A 13349-nucleotide genomic window follows, 5' to 3' on the forward strand; every position below is an offset into this window, starting at 1 on the left:
GCGTTTCGTAGATTATTGCCCAACAAAAACTTGAACGACACCGTTTGCCATTTTGTATACTAGAGAAAAGAATAGCGGCACGTGGACGTCACGTGAACCTTTCTTTCCCGCCATTTAGTTCCCGCCAAAAGGCCCATCTCCTTCCCTCAAAACCTCGGTGCTCCTCCTCACAGTCACAACCGCTCATTTCCCACACACACACTCGCAGAGAGAGAGAGAGAAAGCAAGAGTAAGAGAGAGAGAGAGATGTCTGGTTGGGATGAGGGCGGAGTATACTACAGCGATCAGGCGCAATTCCCCCATGGCGGCGGCGACCAGGCGGACACCGCGAACCGCCACCAAGCGCTCCAGAAATTCAAGGAATTCATAAGAAATTTCCAGCACAAGAGCCAGCCCAACGTCTTCCCATACAGAGAGGCCCTTTTGTCGAACCCCAAATTCCTGCTTGTCGATCTCGCCGACCTCATCTCCTACGATCCCGACCAAATCCTTCCCCAATTCCTCCGGCAGAACCCCGCCGACTATCTCCCGCTGGTAAGCAAATTAACGTTTATGCAACCTGGTCAAGTATTCGTCGTCTTGATCTTCCGCCTCATCCTTGGATGGTGAAAGCGTTTTTAGGTTGCTTATTGCTGTAATTTCAGCTAATGCACTTATGAATAGCATCGGCATTTTCCCTCCCTAATGCAGTTTAAGTCAGAGGAATTAAAAAAAATTAACCGATAAGTTTATGGGTGCAAGACAATCCCGTTTTAATCTGCTTAAGGGACAGCAGAGATTCAGTACACATCCATTAGATTGAATAAGAATTTGCATAAATCAAAGAGAAGTGTGAAACTTTGATTCCTCTTAATACACAGAATTACGATAGCATCAATTTTGAAATTCGGATAATGCATCTGTAGCTCATCCATACCACGCTAGATGTTACAAGCATATAACCTGCATATAAACTTTAAATTGGTGGACTGACTTTTTCTACTCTCTTTTGCTGTCTGAAAAAAAAACCAGTTTGAAAATGCTGCAGCAGAGGTTCTGGCAGGTCTCAGAGCTAGGGTTCAAGGAGAGACTGGAGAAATGGAAGAGCCGGTGCCAGGGGAAGTGCAAGTGCTGTTGAGGTCAGCGCAGGATCCTGTATCAATGCGGTCGTTAGGGGTTAGTTGATCACCTCAAGCTACCTTTTGTTTTGTCCAAGTGTGATCATGTGGCATTCTTGCTACCTTGTGTAGAGTGTACTGATTTTTTTACTGGAAAAAATGCTTGCAGGCACAGTATATTTCAAAACTGGTAAAGATATCTGGGATTGTTATAGCTGCCTCAAGGACTAAGGCAAAAGCCACCTATGTGACCCTTTTGTGTAAGAATTGCAAGAATGTGAAGCTTGTTCCATGTCGTCCAGGGCTTGGTGGAGCAATCGTCCCGCGGTCTTGTGACCATGCCCCTCAGGTATTTCAAAAACACTTCTTTCTGGGTTTTTTTGCTTCGGATTACTTTCATTGTAATGTCTTGCACTTTTTTTAGGCTGGAGAAGAGCCATGTCCAATTGATCCTTGGCTCGTGGTTCCTGATAAAAGCAAGTACGTGGATCAACAGACACTAAAATTGCAGGAGAATCCTGAGGTGAGAAGTTACTTCAGGAACTAATAATGCATAATTTCCATAAGATAGTTCCAGAAGTTTTATTCTTGCGTAACTCACATATTCTACTCTTGAAACTGAAGGATGTCCCTACTGGTGAGTTGCCAAGGAACATGCTTCTATCTGTAGATCGCCATCTTGTGCAAACAATTGTTCCTGGAACTAGATTGACGATCATGGGGATATACAGTGTTTTTCAAGCTGCTAACTCATCAGCTTCGTAAGAATTTGCTAATATGTTTTGAGAATTTAACTAACCTGGTGGATTGTTGATCAATGTATTTTGAATTGTTTGAGCAGTCATAAAGGAGCAGTAGCAGTTAGGCAGCCCTATATTCGGGTTGTTGGATTAGAGGAAACTTCTGAGGCCAATTCTAGAGGGCCTACCAACTTCACCAGAGATGAGGTAATTGCAAGGGGTTTTCATGGCTCTATAAAATACCAAACATCAATCTCGAATGAAAATATTGTTAGCATATACCATGGTATGGTCTCATGCTAACTCTGTCTACCTCTCTCAGATTGAAGAATTCAAAAAATTTGCATCAGAAACCGATGCATATGACAAAATATGCTCCAAGATTGCCCCATCAATATTTGGCCATGTAGATGTGAAAAAGGCTGTTGCCTGCCTTTTGTTTGGAGGTTCAAGAAAGGTATTCTATTAGCTTGTTTTTGTTATTAGTTTTACTTTTTGTTTAATTACTTGAAAATATTGTCTTTGGAAATCCAGACTTTGCCTGATGGTGTAAGATTAAGAGGTGATATCAATGTGTTGCTCTTGGGGGATCCATCCACAGCCAAGTCACAGGTTGGTGTAGATTCCTTATTTTGAGTAATGTGTATTACATGCTTTATAATTCACCTTTTTATGTGCAAGCTTACCTATGTGTTTAAATATATGTTGAGATTTAAAGATTAAAAAGGATTGCTTCAAATAACACAGTAAAAATATTTCTGAATTTTGTCCAACTATTGTAGTTTCTCAAGTTTGTTGAGAAGACAGCTCCAATAGCTGTTTATACTTCTGGAAAAGGCTCATCTGCTGCTGGTCTGACTGCTTCTGTAATTCGAGATAATAGCACAGTAAGTTTGCGGCTCCTTATGCAGGGACATAAGTAGATGTCCTCTGTACTGCTCTTTTATGATAATTTTTTTAATTATCATGCAATTTGAGTCATTTTGTCATGGTTCTGCCTCTTTAATACAGCGGGAATTTTATCTAGAAGGAGGTGCCATGGTCCTGGCAGATGGAGGAGTTGTTTGTATAGATGAATTTGATAAAATGAGAGCAGAAGACAGGTGATTGCACTGTGATTTAGTTGACCTTAGAATCACATCTTGCTTCATGATTCCACTTACCGGTAGAGAGCTCAAACTATTGATATCTGTTTAGGGTTGCCATTCATGAAGCAATGGAACAGCAAACTATATCCATTGCTAAAGCAGGAATAACAACAGTACTCAACTCAAGGACCTCTGTGCTTGCTGCGGCCAATCCTCCGTCTGGGCGCTATGATGACCTTAAGGTTAGTTTCTGTCAATTGTTCGTTTATTCTTTTATCATTTCCATTTTAGGTCTTGTGATGTAATCGGAGAAACTAACAGACGTCCTTATTTTTTCAGACCGCTCAAGACAACATTGATTTACAGACAACAATTCTTTCAAGATTTGATTTAATTTTTATTGTGAAAGATATCAGAATGTATGCACAAGACAAGGTACAAAATTACCGATCGACTTAGACAGCATATTTCTCATATCCTGCTCAACTTGAAAAAAAAAAATCATACGTAAATAAGATTGTATATGTGATTTCTGATAAAATGAAAATGGATGGTAACTTTAGAATCTCTTTACTGAAGTGAAGATGGCTTGTTATTAAATGCAAAACTTTAACAGATGCTATATGTTTGCAGAATATTGCTAGCCACATCATCAAAATTCATGCATCAGCTGATGGAACCGCAGGGGACACAAGGACTTTCAAAGAAGACAACTGGCTGAAAAGGTTTAAATCAAGATCCTTTGTATTTATCTTGATGGTTTCTTAGGTCATATTCATCATCTGAAGTTTATAATTTCCTGTGCAGGTATATAAACTATTGTCGAACTGAATGCCGTCCTCGTCTTTCAGAGTCTGCAGCATCCAGGTTGCAAGAGAGCTATGTAAAAATCAGACAGGTAGATGAGACACGGTTCTTAATGATGCAAACATATTCTGTTATTAGCCATTGTAATCGTATTAGTTTAGGAAGAGTACCAAAAACATATACTTTAATAGGTACACAAAAACATAATGAAAATGATATTGGATTTTATGTTTTAATACCATGCTGATCCCAACCTAATTGTACAAGTTTAAAAAGTTTAAGATGTAGCCTTAGTCTAATGGCAAGTCTATGATGGTGGGCAACTATTAACTTCTTGGTTTTTTGCTGCAAAACCATGAACATGACTATGGCTAAATACTGTTTTAACTTTTTAAAATCATAGATAAATCTTGTCAAGTGTGTTCATTAGTTTTTCGTAGACAACTTTTTTTGGCCTGGTAATCAGCTAATGTGTTACTTTTAAATTAGGTTGAATTTAACTGATATCTTAAAATGTCAAACTAAAGATTCTTCATTTCTTCTCTCTTGTTCCTTTTTCCTATAGTGCAGTTGTTCCATTGGGTTCACTGTTTCTGCAAATCTATTAATGACTAGTGACTGATTTTGGGCCATTTTCATGCACTTTGATGGTTATACAAATGGTGCAAACTATGTTAAATAAGTTTCTCTTTCTGTACTTTTTCCTCCTTGCAGGATATGAGAAAGCAAGCAAATGAAACTGGTGAGGCTGCTGTTATACCAATTACAGTGAGGCAATTGGAAGCCATAGTGAGGTTAAGTGAAGCACTTGCCAAAATGACTCTGTAAGTTGACTCTTTATTTCATTCTTCACTTTGGTTTGTACAATCAAAATCCTTAGTTTCAGTGGGTATTTATTTGATTACTCCAACATTCAGCATATCAATGTTTGCTATAGATATATTTGGTGTTATTGCAATTTGTAACACAGTAGTATATGCATGTATACATTTGCTACTTGGAGTAGAATCGAAACAGCTGTTGCTGAATCTTCTCTCTGACACTTAGGTCCCACGTTGCGAATGATAACCATGTCCTAGAAGCCATCAGGCTTTTCAACAACTCTACAATGGATGCTGCACGTTCTGGGTTGAATCAACACATAAACCTTACTCCTGAGATGGCAAATGAGATTAAGGTAAGATACATTTCACCTTCTCTAATCCGGATCCATCTCCAACTACACCGTGCTAACTCTCTTGAAATGGCAGCAAGCGGAAACCCAGATCAAGAGACGAATGGGGATTGGAAGCCATATATCAGAGAGGCGGCTGATTGACGAGCTTTCTAGAATGGGCTTGAATGAATCCATTGTAGGGTCAAAAGCCGTTATTCTACTTACAATAAGTTTAGTAAATGACATGATAATGTCTGACATCTTCTTGAACCCGGTGTGTGTTTGTTACAGGTTAGGAGAGCGTTACTGATTATGCATCAAAGAGAAGAAGTAGAATACAAACGAGAAAGACGAGTAATTGTCCGTAAAGCTTGAAGCCATAGCAAGGAAGCACTCCTGCAGCTCAATCTTTCATTGTAGAAGAATGTTTGTTGTAAGATGCAGATAGAGAAAGCCTCATCATCAGATTTATCTTGTCAATTTATTATTTGAGCACTGTATATCTGCAACTAACACAGAATCAATATGGTTTACTACTTTCTCAAGGGTTTAAATCTTGATGCTTTTCACTCTATTCATGATACATATCATGTGTAACATATATCAAATTATGAAAAATATTTAGAGTTGATATAATAGCATTTTGATGTTTACGAATATTAAAATAATAGATAAAAATATAATCAACAATCAATATATGTGTGATCCTCCTGCAGCCACAACTGTAGAACGCATTGCTTGCTCTTTCATTTAAGATAGTTTTAACTTTCGTGCAATTCCATTTACCTTGACTTTAGTTGTATCAAATTATTGAAATCTAGTCCTTAAATCAACATAAAAAAAGGTTTCAAAAATATCTCAGGTTCGACGATAGTTCACATTATCCCAAAATTTATAAAAATATTTCAAACTATCCATACAGTGCTACACATGTACAAAATAGCAACTAACATTCAAATTTTGAGACTAATTTTAATGAGGAATAGTGGGAGTGTGAAAACTACAACAAAGTTTAGCAGTAAAAAAAAAGGCAGCATCAACCAGCTTTAGATGTTCTTGCTACCGGTGGTAACACAACCGAACCAAGATCACCTGGATATCGCGTCCACAACCCTAATCCCCCTTTGCTCTCTATCAACTCAGGGTGTTTTCTCAACTCCTCCATACTCTTTGCCCACTCTATTTTAGACGAATGCTCGCGAATGTGCGGGTGCAACACAAAGATCGAGTTGTATTCACAATTCGGAAACATAAAGAATTTGAACATACCGCCTAATCTATAGACTACGTATCCAAAGCTTAGCTGATCTCTTGGCGTGAATTGGTGGACCTCGTTGAACCACAAGCAACTAGCCAGATTGCTCAGCGCAGTGTGTTCGCGTATGATGATTGCTCCTTCAGGCACGTCTGCATTCAAAGAAAGCATTTAGAAAATTGTTGGAGGGTATATGCAAATAGGAATAGTAAGCATCTCTTAGCATATGATGAAGTGTTTGGCTTCCTTACCACTCCAGGTGCCTTTCTGTGGATTCCAAGGCTCCATTCCTTCGTACCGATATATTTTCATATGTAGATCAATGAGAGGGCGAGCATATCGCTTCCTTCTTTTGTTTGAATCAGCCTCTTCATATATACTTCGGTGATGCTTATGTTGAGCAATTGCAAATGTGTGCTTCCCACGCCATAAATATCTACAAGTCAAGAAATAAGTTGGTTAACATAGTGAAGAAGACTCCACTTTCCCAACTATCATGTGGAAAGTAGAAGAATCAAATCAACAATATACATATAGTTTAGCCTTAATGTCCCTAGCTATACGTTTACATAATGCAGTCTTGTTCAAGATATCATGATAGAATACAATACCTCTCGAGTAGAAGCAATGGGTCAACTATGAGCTCCATTTTACCATCAATCCAGATGCTGTACTCCGCTTGAGGGAACAGCCTATGAGTTAATATCTTGGGAACCTTCCCGTTTCTTCTAGGTTCATCGTAGGGCTGGTTCTTAAGCAGAATCAGGCGCCAGATACCAACCCATTCTCCTCCAACATTATCCTCTCTGACAGTAGCATTATTTTTTATAAACTCAAGGGACACTTCATCGACCACCATTAGAAAACAAAATAAAGTCTGCGACCGTTTACTAATATTGGATGGCTGATGAGGCGTATCATAAGCATCAAAAATGCCAGTGGCAACAACAAATTTACATTTCTTCACATATTCAACATCTTTTGAACTCATATCTTCTCCTCCACCTTTCATAAATCCACAATGGACCTGAAGGTACCATAGAACGATAGTTGTTAACATCAGATAAATTAGGGTAGCTAGCTAGTCAAAGGTATACCACTTTATGCATATAAAATAGAGTGATGTGTGAAATCAGGTGAGCTAAGCACCCTTTTCTTTGTCATTTCATCAACTCCTTTCCCTATTTATTCAGCATTGCTGATCTAGCAGAATTAGGAAGACAAATATTCCAATATTCCACACTTGCAAAGTGTAAGAACTGAAATGCAACAGAATTTTATAACACAACACAAACTCTGATACCAGAAAACTCCTTTTCAGGAAAGGCAATTACAATGTCTTACAGTAAGCTTCTGAAAAAAGTAAGCACAAACATAAGTTAAGAGGATTATGAAATTGTTTAGAGATTTCAATCATCTTTTTTGGTTTAAACCTCCATACAAGATGAAGATGTCAAGCATTCTAACTAGAATATTTCATGTATACTGATAGTAGAAAATTATCGGAACACTTATTCCAATATTCTGTCAGTAGCAACAAAGCAGGCACAGATATGTTCACAAAGAAGTAGCTTATATACCTCCATGGTTGGCTTTATCTTGAAGCTTTTGTCTCTTTGCTTCCAAGTTTGATGCCCACCAAAGAGAGGAGTAGATTGCGTTCCATTAATAGCAGTTCTATAGAGAGGAGAAGATTGAGACCTGTCATTTATAGGACTATCTTCCATGATATAGGATAGTCTTCGAACCAGCTTTTCAGGCGATCTTTTCTTTGGAATGACTATTTTATTTGGGTCACCAGCAACGGGGATAGGACAACCTTATATAAATGAGAAGCAAGTTGCATAAAACAATCAATTGAATATCAGACGAATAAGAGATTAGGATAAAGTTCTTTATATACTTACGATGTGGTGGTGTCACAAGCCCCATTGTACTTAACATGCCATATACCTTGCTGTCTTTGTTACAAAGAGCTACAGATAAAGAAGTCAAATTTGAAAAAAAAAAGTTAGAAATAAGTTGTTTTTAGGGATAAGAAAAACATGACAGACCTCTTTGGGACAATTACAATCTATTAGCATACCAGCTACGATGTTAAATGTAGCAAACAACTAAATAGCAGCCTTATTTTTATAAAATTTCAAGTGCACAATATAAACAATGCAACAACTTGTCACAAGTCGAAGCACTGCAAATCCTACCCCTTGCCCCTCCCAGAAGAGAAGCACTACAACAGTGCTTATTGGTAGGGGGCAGCCTCTATTTGCTATTCACTATTTCATGCCTTCTGTAGGAGAACGTCGGGGGAATCCTACTACATAAGCAGTTCAAGACCAAACTCATTCTTCAGTTTATTACAACAGCAATCATTTTCCCCAAAAAAAACTTATACCGCGACACATTGCAGCAATAGATTAACTATAAAATTAGAGGCAGCCAAAAAAAAGGCTTCAAATAGCTTTACATGATAGCTATTCTAATTGTATGGAGTTCAATACTCTAGAATTAAGCATATAACTCATTCTCATTAATTCAAATTTTGTAAGAAGTGAAGCAAAAACAGGGCCATGTTTTCCACATTCATTAAAGAACCTTAGGACGAACACAATCAAAATTGACTGAAATTCCTTCTATACGAATACTTTTTGACAAGAAAACTAGCTTCATATTGATCAATGCATCAAATTCAGCCAGCATTTGCGAGGCAAAAATAAAATAAAATAAAATACAACTCACCGGAAAAAAATGCAACAGAGGATTGGCAAGACCAAATATGAAACAACAAAACAGTGAGAATTATCAGCATCCAAATAATTCCTCCCGTCAGAATCAACCTAATGAAACCCCTTTTCCAAGTAAACTTCATTGTATATTCTGGCGATAATTTCTCAGTGTACAACAATCCTCCACCATCTGCATTCACAATATACCTCGCCTTAAAATCTACAAAACCCTAACCCCAATAAAAAATTGCTCCGTGTGAAAACAAAAACAAAAACATTAAAATTCACTCATACCTTTACTCTGCTGGTGCTGATTTCTTCGGGTAGCCCGTGAAGAAACGGACCGAACAAAATCATTTTCCATTACTTCAAATCCTCAATTTGGTTGGACTATGCTTATTTATTCACATAAATGACTAAAACACGATCAAAACGAGGAGCGAAGTCGATGGAATCACAAAGATCTGATTTTGATCACTGCTTCCATTGTTTCTTAAAATGCTAACGTATAACGGTACAAGTGCAGCGTTGCTAGATCTGCTCTCATTACGACCACATTACATTCGTGAAAGGCATTGATTCTTGAAGATTTAATTTGAGCCTTTTTACTTGCTTTGTAAATTTTTCCAAGTAAATTTGTTGGTTTCTTTATTTTCTTGGATCCAGGTGAGAAGAAGATAAAATATTTATGCCCCGTATCAAATGCATCGGGTAGGGTACCGGGTTTTTACCCATTTACTTTCGTTGGCTGGGTGCCCGACCCTCTAAAAGGAAGAGAGAAAAAAAGATTTTTTTAATGGGCAAAAATCGAGGCAAATTGCAAATTAAGCAGTTAGCAGCATAAACAGCAGACGACGAAGATGGGTGCGATGGTGGCGCAAAACCCAGGCATTTTGCCTTTCAATTGGAAATCAACAGTATCTCCTACACGCCTTACTACTACTTTCACTTCATTGCCTGTGCGTTGCTCCTCGTTTTCTTCTACACGATCCCTCAGGTGAGGTGCTATATATATATGTGTATTCTTTGATAGGTACCTTGCTTGTTCATTATGTGGTAAGTCTGATCTCTTCTTTTGTTTTGGTGTTGTTTTTGGTTAATCTGCAGATACGCAGTTCTTGGCGCTGGCTTTGCTGGCTTATCCGTGGCTTGGAATTTGCTTCGGGTACTCCTCTCTCTCGGGAATTCATTGTATAATTTTCTGGCGGTGTTGTTTATATGTTCATTCAAATGGAATATTTTTCTCAAAATTCAAATTATGTGTTTTCTTCAAGACTGAATGATTAATGATAGAAGAAAAGGAGGAGCTTGGAACAGTAAAGGAGAATAAAGAATGGAATGTTCTACTCATGATTTGAACAACCCTTTGTTTTGTACTGCGAAATGCTGTATTAAGCATATTTAGCTTGAAGATATCACTAGGACTAGGACAAGAGGAAAAATTATTCAACAATGATTTTGTGTCAAAACTGTACCATTTTAGTGTAAATAAAATGCTCAACACTAGGATTAGAGGAAAAAAGAACCCTTCCCTTTGTGTTATCTTAAATTTCTATAATCTTCTTCTGTTGGACAGGCATTCCGGCCCCACTCATTCTTTTCACCATTTTGTGCTACATGAAGAATAATCAATCCTCCACTGCCTTCACTACTTGATACTGGACCATCATATGCTTGTTATTTGCTGCAATGCTTTGTATGCGGTATTCAAGCTTCTAAAATCCTTTTTAGTGCAATAATTGTTGGAAGTGTGTATTTGCAGCATGGTTCCAAGGACTCGCATCTTTGTGTTGATATTTATGATGAAGCTGCTGTTGGTGGAGGTGCATCTGGAATTGCTGGTGGGCTTCTGCATCCATATTCGCCTAAAGGTCCATATTTTCGTTGAGTCAGTCTTCGGTTCTTTACTGTTTTGGCACCTGATAGACGGCCTCAGATGTTACATAACTGAGATTTAAATGTTTCAAATGTTATTTCACTGAATAGTTCACTATTTTGCAGTCAAGCTTCTTTGGAACGGTGCAGAGTGCTGGGACGAGACTTTGAGTCTCTTAAATATTGCTGAACAAGCACTTCTTAAGCTGGTAAATCAAGGAGAGGGTAAAATTTTGGAAGATGGTGAATCTGCTATAGTTAGGAGAAGGTTTGTTCTTCCTCATGGGTTTTCTTTCATGTTTAAATTAAGTAATGTGGAGAACGCTGATGATCTTTTATGTTAGATATCATCCAATGTCTATAACGTTATAATGTGGACCTAAATTGGACTGGATGTAAGTTTGTTGGGCTAGTTGCTAGTTTATATTTCTATATGTAAACCATTTTCGGCAATCCCTTTGTGGGTGTGGTATTTGGTGTTTAACATTAAGAATTAGTTTTACTCTCAAACTGACACTCACTTGTGTGGTATTAGGGGGATCTTGAGGCCAGCTGTCAATCTAAAGAGCATGAATATAATGTCAGAGGTAAGACGTTCTTAACTGCCAAACCGAGAGTGTGTCTGGCTAAGCTTATTTAAACCGATCTTATAAACTCCTATATATTGGGAGATGCTTTTGGAGTTTATATGATGTTTTAATCTATTAAAATATTTTCTTTTATAGCCTTTACATAAATTAGAATACTGAGATCTTCATACATCAGCAACAATTTTGGAATACTATATCACCTTTAGTGTGTTTTAAACTTATAAGCTCTGCTAAACACCTTCCAAGTGTGAAATGTTTAATTTGATTTCTCACTGATGCAGATTCATCTTGTTTTCATGAGTAGAATGCTCAGAACTATCTTGCCAATTGCAGAATAGAGGTCATCAATGAGGATGCTGCACAAAAGCTTGTCCCAAATTTATCTGTGCCATTGAACATGGCATTTTATATGCCTGAAGCTCTGAATGTTAACGCTCAACGTTACCTCAAGGTTAGAAAAAAACAAAAGTGAAATGTTTGGATGCAATTTCAACATAGTTTTTGAGACTATCGTATGTTTTCTTTTCTAGGGTCTTTACTTAGCATGTGAAAATCTAGCTAATGGCACGTCAACCTTGGGCCATTTGAACAGAGAATTGAATTTTCACCAGAAATCCGTCCCCTCTCTGCTGGAACTTTCTGGTAAATATTTCTATCACTTCTCTCTCAAAGAAGATCATATTTTATTACCTACTGACTCTGTATATTATTTTCTTGCATATCTATGTAAAGAATAATCTTACGGTCTGATGTTTACTAAAACTGGAGAGAGCTTTGGCAACTTACAATGACTATGATCATAAGCATTTGAGTTAATGGTGTTTCTTGCAGTCTTTTTCACTTGCTCCGATCGAGTTAATGGTGTTTCTTGCAGTCTTTTTCACTTGTTCCGATCCAATTTGATTCCGGCTGACCCTCAATAGGAATAAGATCTGATTGCATAATTTTCAGGGGACTATGATGCAGTGATTATCTGCTTTGGAGCCCGGGCAGCATTTCTTCCAGAGCTATCTGGAAAACTGCCTTTGAGAGCCTGTAGAGGAGTCATTGCTAAGCTGCAACTTTCCGATGATATAAGGTATGTTTAACGCTGCCTATTAGTAAGTTTATGAAAAGCTCCAGTAGCCCCAAGAAGAAACAAGTGGGACAATTTGTGTGAATGTTAAGATGTCATTTGTCCATAAACTAGTTGGCAAGGTCATATGTAAGAATTGTAAGAATTCTTCTCTTTACCATACAACTCCTATGGTCTACAGCTTTGGGTATTGATAACATTCTAAACTTCATAAATTCATATAAAAAAATCTCGGTCTGTTCATTTCAGGGAAGATTATCCACCACACAGTCCCTCGATTCTGTCAGATGCCTGGCTTGCTGTCCATGGAGCTCGACACATGGATCTGGGATCAACATGGGACTGGGAATCAAGGACTTACTCTAGGGATGTTACAGCTGATGAAGCTTCCGAGGCAGTTAAAGTGCTTCTCCCAAAAGCATGTTTGGTGTATCCAGCAATAGAAAAGTGGGCCATAACTGGAACTGTTGGAGGGCTGAGGGGGATGCCGCCTGTCACTGCCAACGGATCACTTCCTCTTCTGGGTTGCGTAGACAAGTACATTGATGGAAGCCGTTCTTGCAAATACTGGCTGTTTACTGGCCTCGGAGCGAGGGGTCTGCTCTACCATGCTTGGCTTGGAAAACTGTTGGTTCGGGCCGTGCTTTCCTGCAACGAGGATTTGCTTCCTGTGGAGTTGACCTCATGGAAGCATAAAGTGCACCGATAACTATGTAGGAATAGAGATTAATCAAATTCGAGAGCGTGTTCTCATGAAAAGAGTCAATGATGAAGAAAAGCTGAAAATTTAGGGCGAAATGTAAAGCTTTGCTTCTTTTGCATACTTATACCTCCACTATTTTTTTTATTTGGGGGATTATACTTCAACATTTGAAAATTGAAATAGATGTTACTAGTCAGAAAAATGGCAATCTTGCACCAATTTTTTGGCAATAGACGA

General features: G+C 38.1%; 4 protein-coding genes across 4 annotated transcripts in view; 2 read left to right on the top strand and 2 right to left on the bottom strand.

The window, feature by feature from the left end:
* Window positions 1-13349, bottom strand: part of LOC130987571 (dolichyl-diphosphooligosaccharide--protein glycosyltransferase subunit 4A-like) — a 57343-nt gene that overhangs the window by 1423 nt on the left and 42571 nt on the right. The gene's annotated exons all lie outside the window — the stretch shown is intronic.
* LOC130987557 (DNA replication licensing factor MCM5) lies at window positions 100-5473 on the top strand. Its single transcript, XM_057911134.1, has 18 exons — window positions 100-534; window positions 1012-1155; window positions 1267-1446; window positions 1522-1620; window positions 1722-1858; window positions 1939-2044; window positions 2160-2294; window positions 2372-2449; window positions 2620-2724; window positions 2849-2940; window positions 3035-3167; window positions 3265-3360; window positions 3559-3650; window positions 3733-3823; window positions 4447-4556; window positions 4780-4909; window positions 4983-5084; window positions 5180-5473. Exons 1-18 carry the CDS (start codon window positions 247-249, stop codon window positions 5261-5263), a joined length of 2202 nt encoding a protein of 733 aa, XP_057767117.1. The 5' UTR covers window positions 100-246; the 3' UTR covers window positions 5264-5473.
* Window positions 5762-9534, bottom strand: LOC130987559 (probable hexosyltransferase MUCI70). The gene is made up of 7 exons (XM_057911136.1): window positions 9164-9534; window positions 8883-9059; window positions 8051-8119; window positions 7724-7962; window positions 6755-7170; window positions 6395-6579; window positions 5762-6295 (listed from the first exon to the last, which is right to left on the bottom strand). Exons 1-7 carry the CDS (start codon window positions 9231-9233, stop codon window positions 5925-5927), a joined length of 1527 nt encoding a protein of 508 aa, XP_057767119.1. The 5' UTR covers window positions 9234-9534; the 3' UTR covers window positions 5762-5924.
* LOC130987562 (uncharacterized) lies at window positions 9684-13314 on the top strand. The gene is made up of 9 exons (XM_057911139.1): window positions 9684-9866; window positions 9977-10034; window positions 10632-10740; window positions 10871-11012; window positions 11280-11331; window positions 11639-11785; window positions 11865-11976; window positions 12286-12412; window positions 12659-13314. Exons 1-9 carry the CDS (start codon window positions 9730-9732, stop codon window positions 13116-13118), a joined length of 1344 nt encoding a protein of 447 aa, XP_057767122.1. The 5' UTR covers window positions 9684-9729; the 3' UTR covers window positions 13119-13314.

Source organism: Salvia miltiorrhiza, chromosome 6 (assembly GCF_028751815.1).
Source record: "Salvia miltiorrhiza cultivar Shanhuang (shh) chromosome 6, IMPLAD_Smil_shh, whole genome shotgun sequence".
Classification (NCBI taxonomy): Eukaryota; Viridiplantae; Streptophyta; class Magnoliopsida; order Lamiales; family Lamiaceae; genus Salvia; species Salvia miltiorrhiza.

Excerpts from the sequence above, each read along its gene's own strand:
- LOC130987557 (XM_057911134.1), top strand. The coding sequence starts at position 247 with ATGTCTGGTTGGGATGAGGGCGGAGTATACTACAGCGATCAGGCGCAA. Across the intron at positions 2,295-2,371 it reads TGTTTGGAGGTTCAAGAAAG|ACTTTGCCTGATGGTGTAAG; the intron begins GTATTCTATTAG and ends TTGGAAATCCAG. Across the intron at positions 2,450-2,619 it reads CATCCACAGCCAAGTCACAG|TTTCTCAAGTTTGTTGAGAA; the intron begins GTTGGTGTAGAT and ends CAACTATTGTAG.
- LOC130987559 (XM_057911136.1), bottom strand. The coding sequence starts at position 9,233 with ATGGAAAATGATTTTGTTCGGTCCGTTTCTTCACGGGCTACCCGAAGA. Across the intron at positions 8,120-8,882 it reads CTCTGTTGCATTTTTTTCCG|CTCTTTGTAACAAAGACAGC; the intron begins GTGAGTTGTATT and ends CTTTATCTGTAG. Across the intron at positions 7,171-7,723 it reads AGATAAAGCCAACCATGGAG|GTCCATTGTGGATTTATGAA; the intron begins GTATATAAGCTA and ends TGGTACCTTCAG.
- LOC130987562 (XM_057911139.1), top strand. The coding sequence starts at position 9,730 with ATGGGTGCGATGGTGGCGCAAAACCCAGGCATTTTGCCTTTCAATTGG. Across the intron at positions 10,035-10,631 it reads TGGCTTGGAATTTGCTTCGG|CATGGTTCCAAGGACTCGCA; the intron begins GTACTCCTCTCT and ends GTGTATTTGCAG. Across the intron at positions 12,413-12,658 it reads CAACTTTCCGATGATATAAG|GGAAGATTATCCACCACACA; the intron begins GTATGTTTAACG and ends TGTTCATTTCAG.